The sequence below is a fragment of the Hyperolius riggenbachi genome, chromosome 2 (assembly GCF_040937935.1).
Source record: "Hyperolius riggenbachi isolate aHypRig1 chromosome 2, aHypRig1.pri, whole genome shotgun sequence".
NCBI classification, from domain to species: Eukaryota; Metazoa; Chordata; class Amphibia; order Anura; family Hyperoliidae; genus Hyperolius; species Hyperolius riggenbachi.
The window spans coordinates 31,610,576-31,628,264 of record NC_090647.1 but is presented as its reverse complement, the minus strand read 5'-3'; the positions used below and the strand labels follow the sequence as shown (position 1 = coordinate 31,628,264).

General features: G+C 46.0%; 1 protein-coding gene across 2 annotated transcripts in view; it reads left to right on the top strand.

Annotated features, from left to right (window-relative positions):
- The window catches only part of RELT (RELT TNF receptor), a 92,206-nt gene that overhangs the window by 23,022 nt on the left and 51,495 nt on the right, over positions 1-17,689 (top strand). Inside the window, exons 1-2 of one of the 2 annotated variants that reach the window (XM_068266607.1) lie at positions 2,525-2,600; positions 4,548-4,622. In XM_068266607.1, the coding sequence (XP_068122708.1) occupies positions 4,584-4,622 (39 nt within the window). In that variant the 5' untranslated portion in view covers positions 2,525-2,600; positions 4,548-4,583. Of the gene's footprint in view, positions 1-2,524; positions 2,601-4,547; positions 4,623-17,689 lie in introns of those variants that run through there. The other variant, XM_068266606.1, reaches the window with a different exon arrangement.

The window sequence follows — 17,689 nt, the reverse complement described above, 5'->3', positions numbered from 1 at the left end:
ATCTTTTAGAGCAGAGAGGAAGTTCTGAGTTCAGGTCAAATCCTTAGGGAGGGGGCCAAAATAGTCCCAGGTCACAGTGACCAATCAGAATGGCCCAGGATGAGGGATATTGGAGTGGGCGGGCAGCATTGCCCAGTGTGTTGGAGTGGGCTCTGCCTAGGGCTGCCGTCATTCCATCGCTATCCAGTGATTGGTAAAGCTGCAGTGCCCGGCCGCTCGCTCGAGTGGATCCGCCCCCCGCTCATTAACACTTATACATATTCACTGCTTCTGGCCAATCCGCGCACAGCGGGGCCAGAAGCAAGGTATTACAGACAGCGGACCGAAAAACCGAAGGTACTGACGATCAGCAGATCACCTTGCCACGAACCACGATTTCGGTTTTACACCGAAAAACCGTGCAGCCCTAGCCCTCTATAGGACTTTAGTGCCAGAGCTTGGTCTAGTCTAGGGTCGGGCATGTGCAAGGCACGCTTCCTAGACCACCAATCCCATTGCAAGCTGAGAGCCTCTAAAGGGTGCAGACACACATCCAATTTTGATTGACTGATAATTAGCCAATTCTACCACTTCTGGTAGTATATGAGCTTACCTACACAATCTGTTCATAGTATTGAAAGTTTGTTAACCCTCGTACTACATGGAGGTGATAAAATTGGTCAATTGTTGGCCTATCAAAATTGGATGTGTGTACAGACCTTTTAGTTAAGTTCCCACTGCAAGACTGAATCGCTGGAAACTACCTATGAGCAAAGTTTCCATGATCTTTATACTAAAGAAGTTTAGGGAGAGGACATGGACAACAGCAATAGGCCGCGAGAAGATTACCAACGATTGGATGGCTAAACGAGGAAGGATGGAAAGATCGTTTAAAGATTCATACACACAGGGGTCGTTGAACGAGTTGATCCGTCATGACAATCAAAATGCACAAGCATCGTCGTACATCGATCATCTGCAACCACCGTTTACTGCTTTTAAGAGATAGTTACACAATGTCGATTGGAAGGATTGTTCGTCTGTCATTTTGACAGATGAAATCTTGCTGTGGGTATGAACCTTTAGGGAATGTCTTCCTATATGTTACAAAGGAAGAATTGGCACTCCTAAACCAGGCTGCATCTGAAATGACTGCCAAAAGAGACCTGCAGAGCCCCCTAGAGGCTAAATACACGCCTTGTATTCAAAACCGATGCTAAACTATGCACTAAATCCCCAAACTCAGAATAAAAATAGAATGCAAACTTGAAATAGCAAATGGGTGCAGCTAGCCATAAAGTAAACGTACATTTTTTTATACAGCAGGGAGAGGTGACAGCGCTTCCCAAGACAGACTGCATCTGAATGACTAGCAGCATAGATGTGCAGAGCCTAATTATAGGCAGGATACGCAACTTGCATTCAAAACAGATGCACCAAAATGAACATAATGGAGGATGTTAGCTTCCAAAAACAGGTTGCATGCAGAGTGTTCCATACTAGACTCTTCCACCACAATGAGGCTTTTCTCATGGAAGGGACCCTAACCTCTAAAGACCAAACAAGTATAGTGTGAAGCTGGGGCAGTTGGCCACAAAAGGGTTGACACATATTTTTTATACGACCAGGGCTATGGAGTCTGTACAAAAATCATCCGACTCCTCAATTTATGAAACCAAGACAAATAACATTTATATCGCGCTTTTCTCCTGGCGGACTCAAGGGACCAGAGCTGCAGCCACAAGGACATGCTCTATAGGCAGTAGCAGTGTTGGGGAGACTTGCCTAGGGTCTTCTACTGAATAGGTGTTGGCTTACTGAACAGGCAGAGCCATGATTCGAACCCTGGTCTCCTGTGTCAGAGGCAGAGCCCTTAACCATTATACCATCCAGCCAGCAACCACAGACTCCAACTCCGACTTTAGGTACCCAAAATGGCTCAGACTCCTTAGTCTAATACTTACCAGGGCTATGGATTTTGTGCAAAAATTATCCAACTCCCAACTCCTTAGTTCATGAAATCACCGACTCCAACTGTAGGTACCCAAAATTGCTCCGACTCTGACTCTACAGCCCTGTAGACAACAGGGAAAAATTGGCAGTGCTCCTAAACCAGGCTGTTATAAGGGTGGGTTACCCCTGTCATGTGCTTTGAGGAGCTGTGATGTCCACCAGACATCTGGGGTGGCTACAAGAGGACACCTGCCCTACTAGAGGGGTACTAGTTCTTTTATTCGGTACCTAATTGGAGTGTCTATTTCCACACCTTTGTATATACAGTATATATTAGAATCCATGTGACAGATTTGTCACCTCATTTGGGTAATGACTTCCAAGCCTTGCAGGTTGTGTGACTAATTTGATGTAGTCATTGCCTCATCTGGATGGAGTCAGTCCCAGAAACTGTCATTAGATGACTTGGCGCTCTCACTGCACCACACGTCTTTCCCAGCTATTGTCATGTTTGGAGGCCGGGCTGGTGACGTAGGTTGCACATAGAAGGCATTGTCTGCGTCCCTTGAGGGCACCAGCCGTTTACTACGCTTTGGGTGAGGACAGGCGGTGCAGACTCCCGGGACGAACAGATTCTCCAGGCTTCTTCCTCCTGAAAGATCCAGACGGTAAAGAGATATTATCACGTAGTGTTTTGTTACGAGAAGGCTTAGTGCAGTTCTCATGATGTTTGAAGGCATGTTCTGCCTCGGGACCAACTCTCTGAGGGAACTAGTGAGGGGTTCTAAAGCTTCTTTCCCAGACCATTACATCTGAAAAGCAGATCTTTCATCTTGTAGATTATGATCTCCAGTTGACTTTTGTTTCTGGTGTACTGCCCTCTTCTTTCTTCCATTCCTCAATCGAGTCCAACTCTTCAAGACCTCATGGAGTTTAGCACACCAGGCCCGTCTCTCAGCCTCTGTTTCGCTGATATTTTGTGTGGAGCATATTTGTTGCTTCACAAATGCTGTTATCCTTCGATGTCTCCTTTTCCATAACTTTTCCCAACATTGAGGTCTTCTCCAGTGAGACTTGTCTCTCATTTGGTGGCCAAGTATTAAGTATTTATTTTTTATTTTACTCTGAACCTTTCTAGTGAACATGTGGACAAGTTACTTGTTATAGTTAGTTTTTCATCTCGGATCCGCTTTAAGGGCCACTAGAAACAGCGACTGCGTTTTGCAAAGCATTGTTATAGAGATGTTAGCAGCGTTTTCTGGAGGAACTTCTGGTGATTTTAAAGCACTTTTTAATGTAATGCTAGCGATTTTTACAGTGATTACGATTTCTCTCTTTTTTTCCTGCATATCTGAGTAGTAAAAGCTGTATAAAATTGCTTTGTGCAAACTATTAAAAAGTGATTTTTGCAGTGTTCGTAAACTTTGTATTAAAGCGCAATCATTCCAAAAATGCTGCTGGTAATTCTGTCACTTCCTCCACTTTTTCTGTAAATAAGAAATAATAGGAAAACTTTGCTTAATTATAGTTGTTTCTTCATGTTGAGCCGGAAACTGGCTTTTGCACTTTCTACTTTAACCCTCATCAACTTCTTCTGTTAATACCATGCCAGGTTACTGTAAAGCAGTGGGTCAGGTATACATCAAACAAATGGCCTGTGGATAAAACTTGTGACACTCTTCTCAGCAGGAAAGCTCTCTCTGGCCCCCAATGCCTCTTTTTCTGCCATATTCCATGTCCTGGTGAGAAAAATCCTAGAGTTCTACTATTTAATAAGGCTTCTGCTTTGTGGGCTGGCTTTAAAAAGTCTTCTATCCAGTCACCACAACCGTTACCAGGAGAAGGGAGATAGATGGACATTGCTGCATGGGGACGCTCGAGCCACAAGCGTCACCTCAGGGTCTAGGGCAGTGATCTGCAAACTTGGCTCTCCAGCTGTTAAGGAACTACAAGTCCCACAATGCATTACGGGAGTCTGACAGCCACAGTCATGATTCATAAAGGCAAATAAATTGTGGTTCCTTAAAGCGGACCCAAACCAAACATTTTTGCACCACTCTGACACATACAAAGATAAATAAACACTCCTTCAAACCTATGAGCATTTCAGTGCATGCTTTTCACCCTTCTCTTTTCATAGCTAGGGTTATACTGGGGGCAGCCATTAGCAATTCCTCCATTGCCGGACACCATCTACTCCACCAGTTTGCCGGAAAAAATCCCAGCAATTTGAAAGGAAGGGAGGGGTTCCTCCAATAAATGTCAAATATTTTATATTTGTCATCATGCAGCTAAAAAAAGGCTGCTATTTATTATTATAATTTAGAAAATAGATTTTATTTCTGAAATCTTGTATTTTTAATTTGGGTCCACTTTAACAGCTGGAGAGGAAAGTTTGCAGATCTAGGGGACCAGGGGCAGGTGACCAGGAAGAGGAACAGTGGGGGTTTTGGAGGTAACATCATTCTTGGGAAGATGTGCCTTTTTTATATAATTTTTTTTCTTGCACAATTTAGTTCTGTAGGATTTTTTATTTTCGATAGTTTGTGTAAACTTGAGGGTGCTGGAAACGTTTCTATTTAGTTTTATTTACTTTTTGTTGTTTCTTGTTGCAGATAATCTCCAATAAAGAGACAGGGTTACAAGTCACGATGAGGACCTCATACCAAGTTCAAGTCTTCTGCCTGCTGGTGAGTTCATAAGTTTATCATAAAAGCTGCTAAATTGCATCTCATAAATATGACAGAACAGCCAACCTGTCTGACCTCAGCCTGCTCTCTGCAACCGACTTGACCACAATCGACCTGACCGCTCCAGACCTGCTCTGCAACCGACCTGACCGCCCCAGACCTGCTCTGCAACCGATCTGACTGCCTGCGACCTGCTCTGCAACCGACGCGTTCCGCCTCTGACCTGCTCTGCAACCGACCTGCCCGCCCCTGACTAGCCCTGCAACCAACATGACCGCCCCCGACCTGCTCTACAACCGACCTGACCGCCCCTAACCTGCTCTGCATCTGACCTGTCCGACCTGCTCTGCAACCGACCTGACCGCCCCCGACCTGCTCTGCAACCGACCTGACCGCCCCCAACCTGCTCTGCAACCGACCTGACCACTCCCGACCTGCACTGCAACCGACCTGACCGCCCCTAACCTGCTCTGCAACTGACCTGTCCGACCTGCTCTGCAACCGACCTGACCGCCCCCGACCTGCTCTGCAACCGACCTGACCGCCCCCAACCTGCTCTGCAACCGACCTGACCACTCCCGACCTGCACTGCAACCGACCTGACCGCCCCCGACCTGCTCTGCAACCGACCTGACCGCCCCCAACCTGCTCTGCAACCGACCTGACCACTCCCGACCTGCACTGCAACCGACCTGACCGCCCCTGACCTGCTCTGCAACCGACCTGACCGCCCCTGACCTGCTCTGCAACCGACCTGATAGCCCCCGACCTGCACTGCAACCGACCTGACCGCCCCCGACCTGCTCTGCAACCGACCTGACCGCCCCTGACCTGCTCTGCAACCGACCTGACCGCCCCTGACCTGCTCTGCAACCGACCTGACCGCCCCCGACCTGCACTGCAACCGACCTGACCGCCCCTGACCTGCTCTGCAACCGACCTGACTGCCCCCGACCTGCACTGCAACCGACCTGACCGCCCCTGACCTGCTCTGCAACCGACCTGACCGCCCCCGACCTGAACTGCAACCGACCTGACCGCCCCTGACCTGCTCTGCAACCGACCTGACCGCCCCCGACCTGCACTGCAACCGACCTGACCGCCCCTGACCTGCTCTGCAACCGACCTGACCGCCCCCGACCTGCACTTCAACCGACCTGACCGCCCCCGACCTGCTCTGCAACTGACAAGACCGCCCTCAGCCTGTTCTGCATGTAGAATGTTACATAAAACACCAACGCCTGTGTCTGCTTGGTGTTTATGTATGCAGGGAGTAGGCAGGAAATACCAGAAGAAATAGTAGATGTGGGATAGATAAGGATGGAATGGGTTCAGACCCATCCATTACTCAATAATCTAGTCATTGTTAAATAATCTGACCTCCCCTCCTTTTTTGTAAAGTGCAAGCGTGTGGATGAGCTATCTGTCCTGCTCATTTACTTGTCTTTCCTCTTGTCAGGCTGCTGTGCGCAGTGCTGAGCCAGTCTAAGCTGTCAGTTGGGCAGTTGGGCCTTCCACCAGCCATTTTTATTATGGCTGCAGCAGCCCTACCCTACCCTAATTCCCCCTCAAATGTGACTAATCACAACTGTAATTTGATCTCTCAGCTGTGCCAGCTGGCTGCCTTGGCAGAGCAGCTAATTTGTAAACACTCTTGTTAACCCTATGTCGGCTTCCATGAAAGCAGGAAATCTACACACTGCATATTTATATCAGCTGTAACAAGAGAAAGGTTATTATGCTGTTGCCTATCTTTTAGAGCAGAGGGGAAGTCCTGAGTTCAGGTCCGCTTTAAAGCCTGAATCTTAAAGGACAACTGTATTGAGAGGGATAGATGGAGGCTGCCATATTTATTTCCTTTTAAGCAATACCAGTTGCCTGGCTGCCCTGCTGATCCTCTGCCTCTAATACTTTAATGCATAGCCCCTGAACAAGCATGCAGCAGATCAGGTGTCTCTGACATTATTGTCAGATCTGACAAGATTAGCTGCATGCTTGTTTCTGGTGTGATTCACACACTACTGCAGCCAAATAGATCAGCAGGGCTGCCAGGCAACTAGTGTTGTTTAAAAGAAAATACATATGGCAGGCTTCATACCCCTTTTGTTACAGGTGTCCTTTAAAGAGAAACTGTCACGAAAATCTTAAAATTCAAAACACATACAAATAAGATGTACATTCCTCCCAGAGTAAAATGAGCCATAAATGACTTTTCTCCTATGTTGCCGTCACTTGCAGTAGGTAGTAGAAATCTGACTTTACCGACAGGTTTTGGGCTCTTCTTCTTTATAAATACATTCCCTGAAAAAGATTTATACAAAGATGCTGGCCAGCCTCCCTGCTCGCTGCACACTTTTCTGGCAATTTGAGGGAACAACTGCCATTCAATAAGTCCTTTTAAAAATAAAGAAAACCCTAAGAACCCCCTATGAGAAGATGGGCTAGTCCAAAACCTGTCAGTTCTGTCAAATTTCTACTACTTACTGTGACAGCAACGTAGGAGAAAAGTCATTTATGGCTCATTTAACCACCCTGGCGTTCTGATAAGATCGCCAGGGAGGCTGCGGGAGGGTTTTTTTTTAATAAAAAAAAAACTATTTCATGCAGCCAACTGAAAGTTGGCTGCATGAAAGCCCACTAGATGGCGCTCCGGAGGCGTTCTTCCGATCGCCTCCGGCGCCCAGAATAAACAAGGAAGGCCGCAATGAGCGGCCTTCCTTGTTTTGCTTAGATCGTCGCCATAGCGACGAGCGGAGTGACGTCATCGACGTCAGCCGACGTCCTGACGTCTGCCGCCTCCGATCCAGCCCTTAGCGCTGGCCGGAACTATTTGTTCCGGCTGCGCAGGGCTCGGGCGGCTGGGGGGACCCTCTTTCGCCGCTGCTCGCGGCGGATCGCCGCAGAGCGGCGGCGATCAGGCAGCACACGCGGCTGGCAAAGTGCCGGCTGCGTGTGCTGCACTTTATTTCATGCAAATCGGCCCAGCAGGGCCTGAGCGGCAGCCTCCGGCGGTGATGGACGAGCTGAGCTCGTCCATACCGCCAGGCTGGTTAAAGGATACCCGAACTGAAATGTGACATAATAAGATAGATATGTGTATGTACAGTGCCTAGCACACAAATAACTATGCTGTGTTCCTTTTTTTCTTTCTCTGCCTGAAAGAGTTAAATATCAGGTATGTAAGTGGCTGACTCAGTCCTGACTCAGACAGGAAGTAACTACAGTGTGACCCTCACGGATAAGAAATTCCCCTTTTTTACCTCTTTCTTGCTCTCAGACGCCATTTTCTGCTAGGAAAGTGTTTTATACTTGGATTTTCTTATCAGTGAGGGTCACACTGTAGTCACTTCCTGTCTGAGTCAGGACTGAGTCAGCCACTCGCATACCTTATATTTAACTCTTTCAGGCAGAGAAACAGAGAAAGAAAAAAAGGAACACAGCATAGTTATTTGTGTGCTAGGCACTGTACATACACATATCTATCTCATTATGTCACATTTCAGTTTGGGTATCCTTTAACTCCGGAAGAAACGTACTTCTTATTTGTGTATGTTAACATGTATTTTAAATTTTAAGATTTTCGTGACAGGGGTCTTTTAAGTTGTTTGGAAAATGTAAGTTGCCAATGCTGATGGCTTTTGCAATATGCTGTTTGGCTGTTGCATGGCAACCGGTATTTTCTAAAAATAAATAAAGATGGCCGCCTCTATGTCCATCTTGCTTCAGGTTTCCTATAAATAAGGAGAGCAGAATTAGAATGGTGACAGAGCCGGGGAAGCAGAGACCCCTTCCCAGAATAGCTCTCAGTGTAAGACCCTCCTCAGCAGCTGGAGACTCGGCTGTTTGAGGAGGAAACATAAGATCTGGCTTTACAGACGGACAGTGAATTATTATCCAGCAAAGAAAATTCTGACTTCTTCCCACCCACATAAAGTGCAGATGGAAAGTTATGTTCATGCTTGTGGTCCCTGATACTGAGGAGGTAATCCAGGTGCAACATGCGGCCCAAAAAATGGCTGCCGTCATAGATGCTGATGTTGAATTTTATCATTAGCAGGTAATTTTGTCGCAGGAGTTTGGTCAGCGGCGGTAGCGGAGATTGGCTACTATGTAGCTGATTGGCGAGAAACGTAACGGCGGTGACTGCGTCAGCAGCGTAGGTGGAATCTCCAGGTTGCGGTGGTGGTTAGCGGCAGGAGCGACAGGGAATGGCTACTGTGTACAGGAACTCCGGTTAGCGGCAGTGGCACCAAGTAGCGGTGGTGACTTTGAGGATAGCGACAGTGTTCAGATACTGTGTATCGGCAAACACCGTGTGTTCGGGACACACAGGACTGACACTCCCTGGGCACATGTTCATATAATTGGCGGTACTATTGCACTACTAACCGTGGTCAGGGCCGGATTTTCCATAATGCACCGTAGGCCTTATGTGGGAGAGGCTGGCCCCCTCGACAGGTCACTGACCTCAGGAGTTTACAGTCTAATCCTTGCCTCATGTCACTGACATCAGGCGTATACACCCTAATCCTTGTCTCATGTCACTAAGGATGAAATGAGACAGTGATTAGAGTGTAAGAGTCTAAAGGCGGACTTTTTCAAACTACGGGTCGCCAGACCCGCAGTTTGGGCGGTTGTTCTGACGACAGTTCCACGCGAGTACAGGCTGTTGTCAGTCTGATAAGACTAATTTTGACTGATCCGCTCAGCGACCCGTAGTTTGAAAAAGTTCCCCCATAGAACACCTTTAAGGAAAGTTAGTGACATAAGGAAGGGTTTAGAGTCCAGAAATATTTTTACTTGTGGGTGTGGCCTGTGTTCAGGGGCGGAGTTTAGGCCACCAGAACGCCTGTGCCTACAGGCCTCTGAGTTGTAAATCCAGCCCTGGCCGTGGTGCCTGGCCTATTGCATTTATACACTTGCGTAGAGTGATTCAGGTCTGCCCAATAACCCTCCTTCCCATTTTGCTTTTATGCATTCCTACTTGGGGTATGTGATACACTACATGGAATGCACAGTACTACCACTATTGCATTCGATCCCAAGCAGAGTCTCACTACTCAGTCGTCTGTACGCGGTACTATTACCGCTACTACTGCCATATCACGCCTTTGGGCTGGGCACTTCTCCTGAAGAAGTAGTAGTAACTGACGAAACGTGTCAGGATGAGTACTCAACCCTACTGACTGAGTGTCCTTATTCTGCACGTGTACTGTACTGCCTCAGTGAACTTAGGGAAATGCACAGTTTTATTTTCCTCCCATAAATTTGAGTTTATAAATGAACTATATCCTGGAGGGGAATGTAATTATACTTGCTGACTAATGTGATGTGTGACTATGCTGGGTTATATTTAACCTTTAGATTATACATGTTTTAATGTGATGTTAATAAAGTAAATTGTTTTATCAGTTAAGAGGATGACCTATGACTCAGCTTATACCATACCGGATGACGTATCCCCTTTAGGCCCGTTTCACACGTGACAAACATTGTGTACGCTTTCCGTTTTTGCAAATTCGCATTCGCGGCACATCCAATACAAGTCAGCGGCATCGCATTTCACATGTGTTGTGCGAATTTTCGCATCCAGATTTTTTGCATTTTTAGTTTATTTCGGCATGGACTTGCATACAATGCATGTCAATGGAAATGCAAAATTTTGCATTTCTGATGCTGAAATTTGCATGGGAATGTCACGTTAATGACCTATATATACATGGTAAATGAACTTCATTGATACGCATGGAAAAACGGGAATGTGAAAATTTGCATAAAATCGTGAACATGTGCAGGAAGTAATCATAGTCTCCTTGTTGTATGTTGTCAGATAGCACTGTGGGAGATCTTCCTGGATATTTCCAGAAGGGGGGAGATGATCTGGGTGTTTCATGTACTGAACAAAAGAAGGCTGAGATTTGTGTGCTGTCCCTGGCAACCTCTGTGAGTTCCAAGATCAAAGAAGTTGAAGGGACTCCGAGCACCTCTCATGGGCATGCCTTTAAGACTCCGACCAGTGCTGCAAAGCACTTAATGATGCATACCTTTCTGTAGCTTGTGCTCTCCTGTTTCATTTGATGCCTGAATCACCGCTCTACACCAAATAGTTTTTGTTCGATTTCAATTTAAAAGTCACAACTGCCATCTTAGCTATGTTATAACTTCCGGGTCACCCCTGTCTTCTCTGTTAGAGAAGTGCATCACTGAATGAAGCAGGAAGAGGAAGTGACACGCATGGCCATTGCAAGAGGCTCCTCCAGAGGGGTCATAGCCCGTCTCTCCTTCCCTACCAGGTTTCGGCGCTATGCCGTCATCCCCTGCCAAAACCTGGTAGGGAAGGAGAGATGGGCTATCTCATACATTGACTGATAAGGTGCACTTGATATTAGTCAGTGCAGAAACCTTATATGCGATTTTATCCAGTACGGGTCCAGTTTGCATGGACCCACAATGTAAGTAATGTGCTTTTATTGATGAAGATTGTGGAATAAAACTGTAACCCCCTGTTGCTGAAAACTACTAAGCCTGGCTTGTTGTTAGTCCCTTGGTGGTGGACACTGTGTACCTAATAAGCACTGGGTGACTGCAGGCTGTAGCAGCAGGAGTGGGTGACGTATCAGCGCTGAGGATTACAGATTGCAGTTTCTACAGTTCCTTTGTGGATTGGAATTAACCTCTGGCAGCTAGTTGTATTGGGGTGGAGCGCTTGATCATTTTGCCGAAATTTCCGGCAAAAACGCTCAGATGTGAACGGGGCCTAAGGGCCCTTTTCCACTGCAAAACTGTTTTTGACCTATTTTGATGTGCGTTTTTTTATGCGTTTGCGTTTTCTGACTAGCAAGTGCTGTCTTGATTTTTGAAAATAGTTACTTGTGGTTAAATAAAATCAAAACAAAACGCAAACACATTTCTATGCGTTTTTCATGCATTTTTATAATTTACATTGAAACGCAAAACGCATCATAATCGCACAGACATGCGTTAGCATTTTTTTTTAATCGTAATGCAGCAGTGGAAAGGGCCACCCAAGATTCTTATTTTAAACAGGCTGCACTTAAGAATCAGCAAACGCATGCGTTTTGCGTTTTTTGAAAAAAACGCAGCTAGTGGAAATGTATCCTTAGGTCCGTACACAGGCTAGATTAAAGTTGGCTGAGGGGGACGAAATCAGCCGCCTCTGCTGATAATCTGGCCTGTGTACAGCATCCCCCGACCGCCGCTTGGCCAGCGATCTGCGGATCAACTCGGCCAAGCGGCAGGCGATAACTTTGTTCTTGTCCCACCACTGCGTGACGTCACATCTGTGCTGTTCCTACAGCTCCCCCGCCCTCCATAGCAACAGAACACGTCATTGGCCTGCAGGCTAACTACTGGTCTGTACAGTCTCAGCCCAGCGATGTCCCCTGAAGGATCGGGTCTCAATCCCTGTCTGCGTCATCTATCTACCATGTGTACGGGCCTTAAAGGACACCCGAGGCGAAAATAAAGTAACGAAACAAACGACTGTATCTATCTTCCTTCTCCTAAAAATGACTTTTTAAGATATTCCACAGTTTTATTTTATGCTTAAATCTACTTTTTAAGTTTTAACTGTTTTATTGTTTTTGCTCAATGACACATTCATTGACGTATGCCAGAGCCAAAATCTATGAACTATTGATCCTTTGTATCTCTTTCCTGCTCTCAGAAGCCATTTTCTGCTAGGCAAGTGGTTTATAGTTGGAATTTCTTGTCAGTGAGGGTCACACTGTAGTCACTTCCTGCCTGAGTCAGGACCGAGTCAGCCACTTACATACCTGATATTTAACTCTTTCAGGCAGAGAAAGAAAAAAAGGAACACAGCATAGTTATTTGTGTGCTAGGCACTGTACATACCCATGTCTGTCTCGTCATGTCACATGTCACCTCGGGTATTCTTTAACTCTGAATCCTGTATTCATGCCTGACAAAGGCAAGAATACATCCTTTCCCTGGATCTGCCCTCTGTCCTGAGGTGAGGTGATGCATTATGGGTGTTTTTGGATGTGTGAATGACGAGTTGCAGTTGCCGTATGTATTAAAGCGGATCTGAACTAAGAACTTTGTCTTCGCTCTAATAGATAACCAACAGCATAACAACCTTTACAGTAAAACTTTTCTTTATTACAGCTGATATAAATCCTGCAATACATCTGCAGTGTGTCTACTTCCTGCTTTCATGGAAGCAGACATAGGGTTAACAGCCTGTGTTTACAAATAAACTGCTCTGCTGAGACAGCCAGCTGACACAGCTGAGAGATCAAATTACAGTTGTGATTAGTCACAGATGAGGGCGAGTTATGCTTCATACACACTTGAGATAACAGTCTTTGGAAAATGAAAGATCACAGACCAATTTTACCCCATTCCATGCAGTATGAGAGCCATACTCTACACAGTCTATTCTATGGAGCTGAACTCCCCATCAGATAAAATCTTTGCAAGATGCTGCACACACAGATGCCCGTACACACTCAAAAGATCATTATCTGCAAAAGATCTGTTCCTGCAAAAGATCCATTCCATGCAAAATGCATTATAGTCTATGAGATCTGCAGATCCTCATACACACTTGGTTTAACAGACTTCATCTGCATATCTGGCAATCATCTGCAGATCTGAAAATCCACCCTGTTGAATCTGATCTGCAGATGATCTGCAGATGATTGTCTGTTAAACCAAGTGTGTATGATGATCTGCAGATCTCATAGACTATAATGCATTTTGCATGGAATGGATCTTTTGCAGGAACAGATCTTTTGCAGATAATGATCTTTTGAGTGTGTACAGGCATCTTTGTGTGCAGCATCCTGCAAAGATTTTATTTGTTGGGGAGTGCAGCTCCATAGAATAGACTGTGTAGGTCTGGCTCTCATACTACATGGAAGGGGGTAAAATTGGTCTGTGATCTTGCCTTTTCCAAAGACTTTTATCTCAAGTGTGTATGAAGCATTAGACAGGCTAAACTCTCCAAATACATACAGGGTGGATTTTTCAATGGTTTCCTTTTGTGCTGTGCAAGAGTTCAGGTCCACTTTAAAGTGAACCAGAGACGAAGCACCCTTGTGTATTTTACCATAGAAATCAGTGGGAACATTAGAGAAAACATTTACCATGCTCTCTGTTCCATCCTCACTGCTAAAAGTGTCTGTTATCTAGCTGAGATAAGAATCCCGGACTGAGCATTGAGTTTGGCTTTGCTATAATGACTCAGCTATAATGATTCCTGAGCAAAGCCAGCAGGGGGCAGGCTTGGACTTGAAGACAGCAAAGAACACAGTCTCAGCTATAATTATTCTGTAGCAAAGCCAGACCGACTGCTTAGTCGGGATTCTTATCTTAGAGGTGATAACAGGCAAATTAAACAGAGAACAATGTAACAAAGAGCAGATTAGGTGTTTACTGTCATGTTCCCACTGATTTATAAGGTAAAATACATGAGGTTGCTTCATCTCTGGTTCTCTTTAAGAAGGCAGCTGTGTGCTTTGCGGTGGTATTGGTAACGAGCAGCAGGTTCCTCTCAGTCCTCTGGCGGTCTATAAACCCTCCGATCTCTGAGTATTGAGGTGAAAGGCTGGGAGCGCGCTTCAGGTGACAGGGCCGTGTTTAGTAAATAGGCAGTCGGGGCTCCTCCCTGGCTCGGGGCACCATAAACACACAATTACTGTGCTGGCAAAACACAGCTTGTAAAATGTCACACTCGGTAACAGCACTGCTTGGCTGATTCCAGGCATAGCAGGAAGCACCTCTTTATTACTTCCCCAGGTGTTCCCTCCTATAGAGCGGCTCACAGCAGGGGCCTCAGCACCTTCTCATTGCTGCATTATCCCTTCCTCTCAGAAGTCCACGCTTGTCACGCTTGTTGCCTGTGACACTTTCCCTTGTATTATTTTTTATTGAGTTTCTTTTCCTGCTTTCTGCTGTTTTTCCCAGTCCAGCCCCCTCCAAACTGTCAGTGAGTCTAAAAGTGTACTGAAGAAAATGGCTGCTAGACGGGCGCTAACCTGGCAGTACTGACCAATCCTGTCATTTTGGAGTAGCTTAAAGTGGATCTGAACTCTTGCACAGGACAGAAGGAAAAAATAGAGAAATGCACCCTGTGTGTTTTAAGAGAGACTGTCTAATTCCTTCTCATCTGTGACTAATCACCACTGTAATTTGATCTGTCAGCTTTGTCAGCTCAGGAATTCTGCAGTCTCGGCAAACACATCTAGTATGTAAACACAGGATATTAACCCTTTGGCTGGGTGCACACATAACATAACGTGAAATGCTGCGCTTTGTGTCAAGTTTTATGTTAATGTTGTGTGCGTTTTTACTGCGCTTTTGGTGCGTTTGAGTTTTTTTTAACACAGATGCGTTTTTCAACTGTCTCGTGTGCATTTTAATGCGTTTGCGGTTCATGCGTTTTTATATTTACAATTATGCAAATCAACAGGAAGACAACAGGAAGCGGAAATACAATTACAATTATTTTTTGGGGGGAAAAAGCATATAAAAACGCATGAAAATGGCATACCATTGCATTCCCATTGACTTTCATTATGTTTGCTTTTGATGCGTTCATGAGTATTATGCAACAAAACCTGCATTTTCAAAAACACGCATACAAAACGCATATGCATTTTTTTATATGTGTTTTTCCTGCGGCCCATACACTTCCATTAGCGGCAAAAACGCTGCTGTTTACTGGACGCTAGTGTTTCTGCCTTGTGTGCACCCAGCCTTTGTCTGCTTCCATGCAAGAAGTAGACACACTGCAAATTTATTGAAGGAATTTATTGAAGGAAGTGAAGGGACACTTAGGGCTGGTGCACACCGAGCGGCTTTTTGGGCGTTTTCAGATCCGCTTGCGGCTGCGGATCTGCTTGGTCAATGTATCTCAATGGGGTGGTGCACACCAGAGCGGGAGGCGTTTTGCAGAAACGAAAAATGCCTGGGTGAGGCATTTTTTGGATTGCGGGTGCGTTTCTGCCTCAATGTTAAGTATAGGAAAAACGCAAACCGCTCTGAAAAACGGCACTTCAGAGCGGTTTTGCAGGCGTTTTTGTTACAGAAGCTGTTCAGTAACAGCTTTACTGTAACAATATATGAAATCTACTATACTGAAAACCGCAGCAGCAATCCGCAAAACGCTAGCAAAACGCCTCATAAAAATTAAAAAAAGCGTTTAAAAATCTGCTAGCATTTTGCGGATCTGCTAGCGGGTTTTGGTGTGCACCAGCCCTTAAAGAGGAACTCCAGTGAAAATAATGTAATAAAAAAGTGCTTCATTTTTACAATAATGATGTATAAATGATTTAGTCAGTGTTTGCCCATTATAAAATCTTTAAAATCCCTGATTTACATTCTGACATTTATTACATGGTGACATTTTTACTGTTGGCAGATGATCGGTCATACAGCGCCCACTGATGGTCTGTTTGTGAAAATGAATAGATTTCTCATGTAAAAGGGGTTATCAGCTACTGATTGGGATAAAGTTCAATTCTTGGTCGGAGTTTCTCTTTAAGCCAGAAATAAAAAAAAATGAGTTTTACTTGCCTGGGGCTTCTACCAGCCCCCTGCAGCCGTCCCGCGCCCTCGCAGTCACTTGCGGTTCCTCCAGTCCCCTGCCGCCAGAAAGTTTCATTTTCGCTGACAGGGAGTCGGCGGGCTTTCTGCGCAGGCCTGGCCACGCGTATCCTTGTGCATGTTCCCGTCCTCAATAGGCGCAGGACGCTATTGCGTACGGGAATGCGGAAAAAATATGCATGGCCTGGCCTGTCGGGTCTGCCGGCGAAAACGAAACTAGCTGGCGGCGAGGGACTGGAGGCTCCGTGAGTGACTGTGAGAGCACAGGACGGCTGCAGGGGGCTGGTAGAACTCCCAGGAAAATAAAACTGATTTTTTATTCCTGGCTTAAGTGTCCCTTTAAGCTGTAACAAAGAAATGTTTTTCTTTAAAGATTATTGTGCTTTTTAAAGGACAACTGAAGTGAGAAGGATATTGAGGCTGCCATATTTATTTCCTTTTAAACAACACTAGTTGCCTGGCAGCCCTGCTGATCTATGTGACTGCAGTAGTGTCTGAATCACACACCAGAAACAAGCATGCAGCTAATCTTTCACATCTGTCATTAATGTCAGAAACACCTGATCTGCTGCATGCTTGTTCAGGGTCTATGGCTAAAATTATTAGAGGCAGAGGATCAGCAGGGCTGCCAGGCAACTGGTATTGCGTAAAAGGAAATAAATATAGCAGCCTCCATATACCTCTTGCTTCGGGTTCCCTTTAAGCACTGTGCAGCAAGGCAGCTCTAAGGAAAGGCAGGAAGTAATGCTGATAATCCATAGATGCACACTTTCTCCATTCTGCGCTCTCGCATGCGCTTCAGCTGACTGCCTTGCTTAGTTTAGTGTGATATGTGATGAGGATGTTGCCTGCAGATCAGGGGATGATGGATGAGGGGGGATGAGGTTCTGGGGGGATGATGATGGATGAGGGGGATGGTGCGGCTGTCAGTACGGCGGTCCCTCACTAATGGAGGATGCTGAAGGAGCGCGGCGTCCTTGAGTCGGCAGTCAGGTGTACGCGTTGCAGCGCTGGGACTGCGGCTACTCAGCTGATGTCCTTGATTATGTCTCTGTACAGAGGAAACGCTGAACCGCAATGTTCATTTTCCACTGAGCTTTGCTGATGTCACCGGGAGAGCGAGACGTCTCTAGTGACTCCGCCGGCAGCTCCGGGGGTTGCAGCTTAGCGGGATGCAAGTTGTGCAGCATCTGTTAACCAAATGGCAGCTTCTAACAAAATGTTTAGTTTGAAAGCTGCTGGTGCATAGGAAGTCTCTGCCTGCATATTGTGTGGGGCTGCCTAGTGCAGCCAAACAGGCGGGTGGCAGTAACGTTATAGTTCCTTCTCTTCCTCCACCGTCGGCTCTGAACTTCCGGCAAGTCTTCTGGGTCCCGATCACATCTGATCACATGATATGACATGTGATAGGGATCCAGGAGACAGTGTCAGTGTTACAGTGCTACCCGGTGGTGGAAGAGGGGTGATGGTGGAAA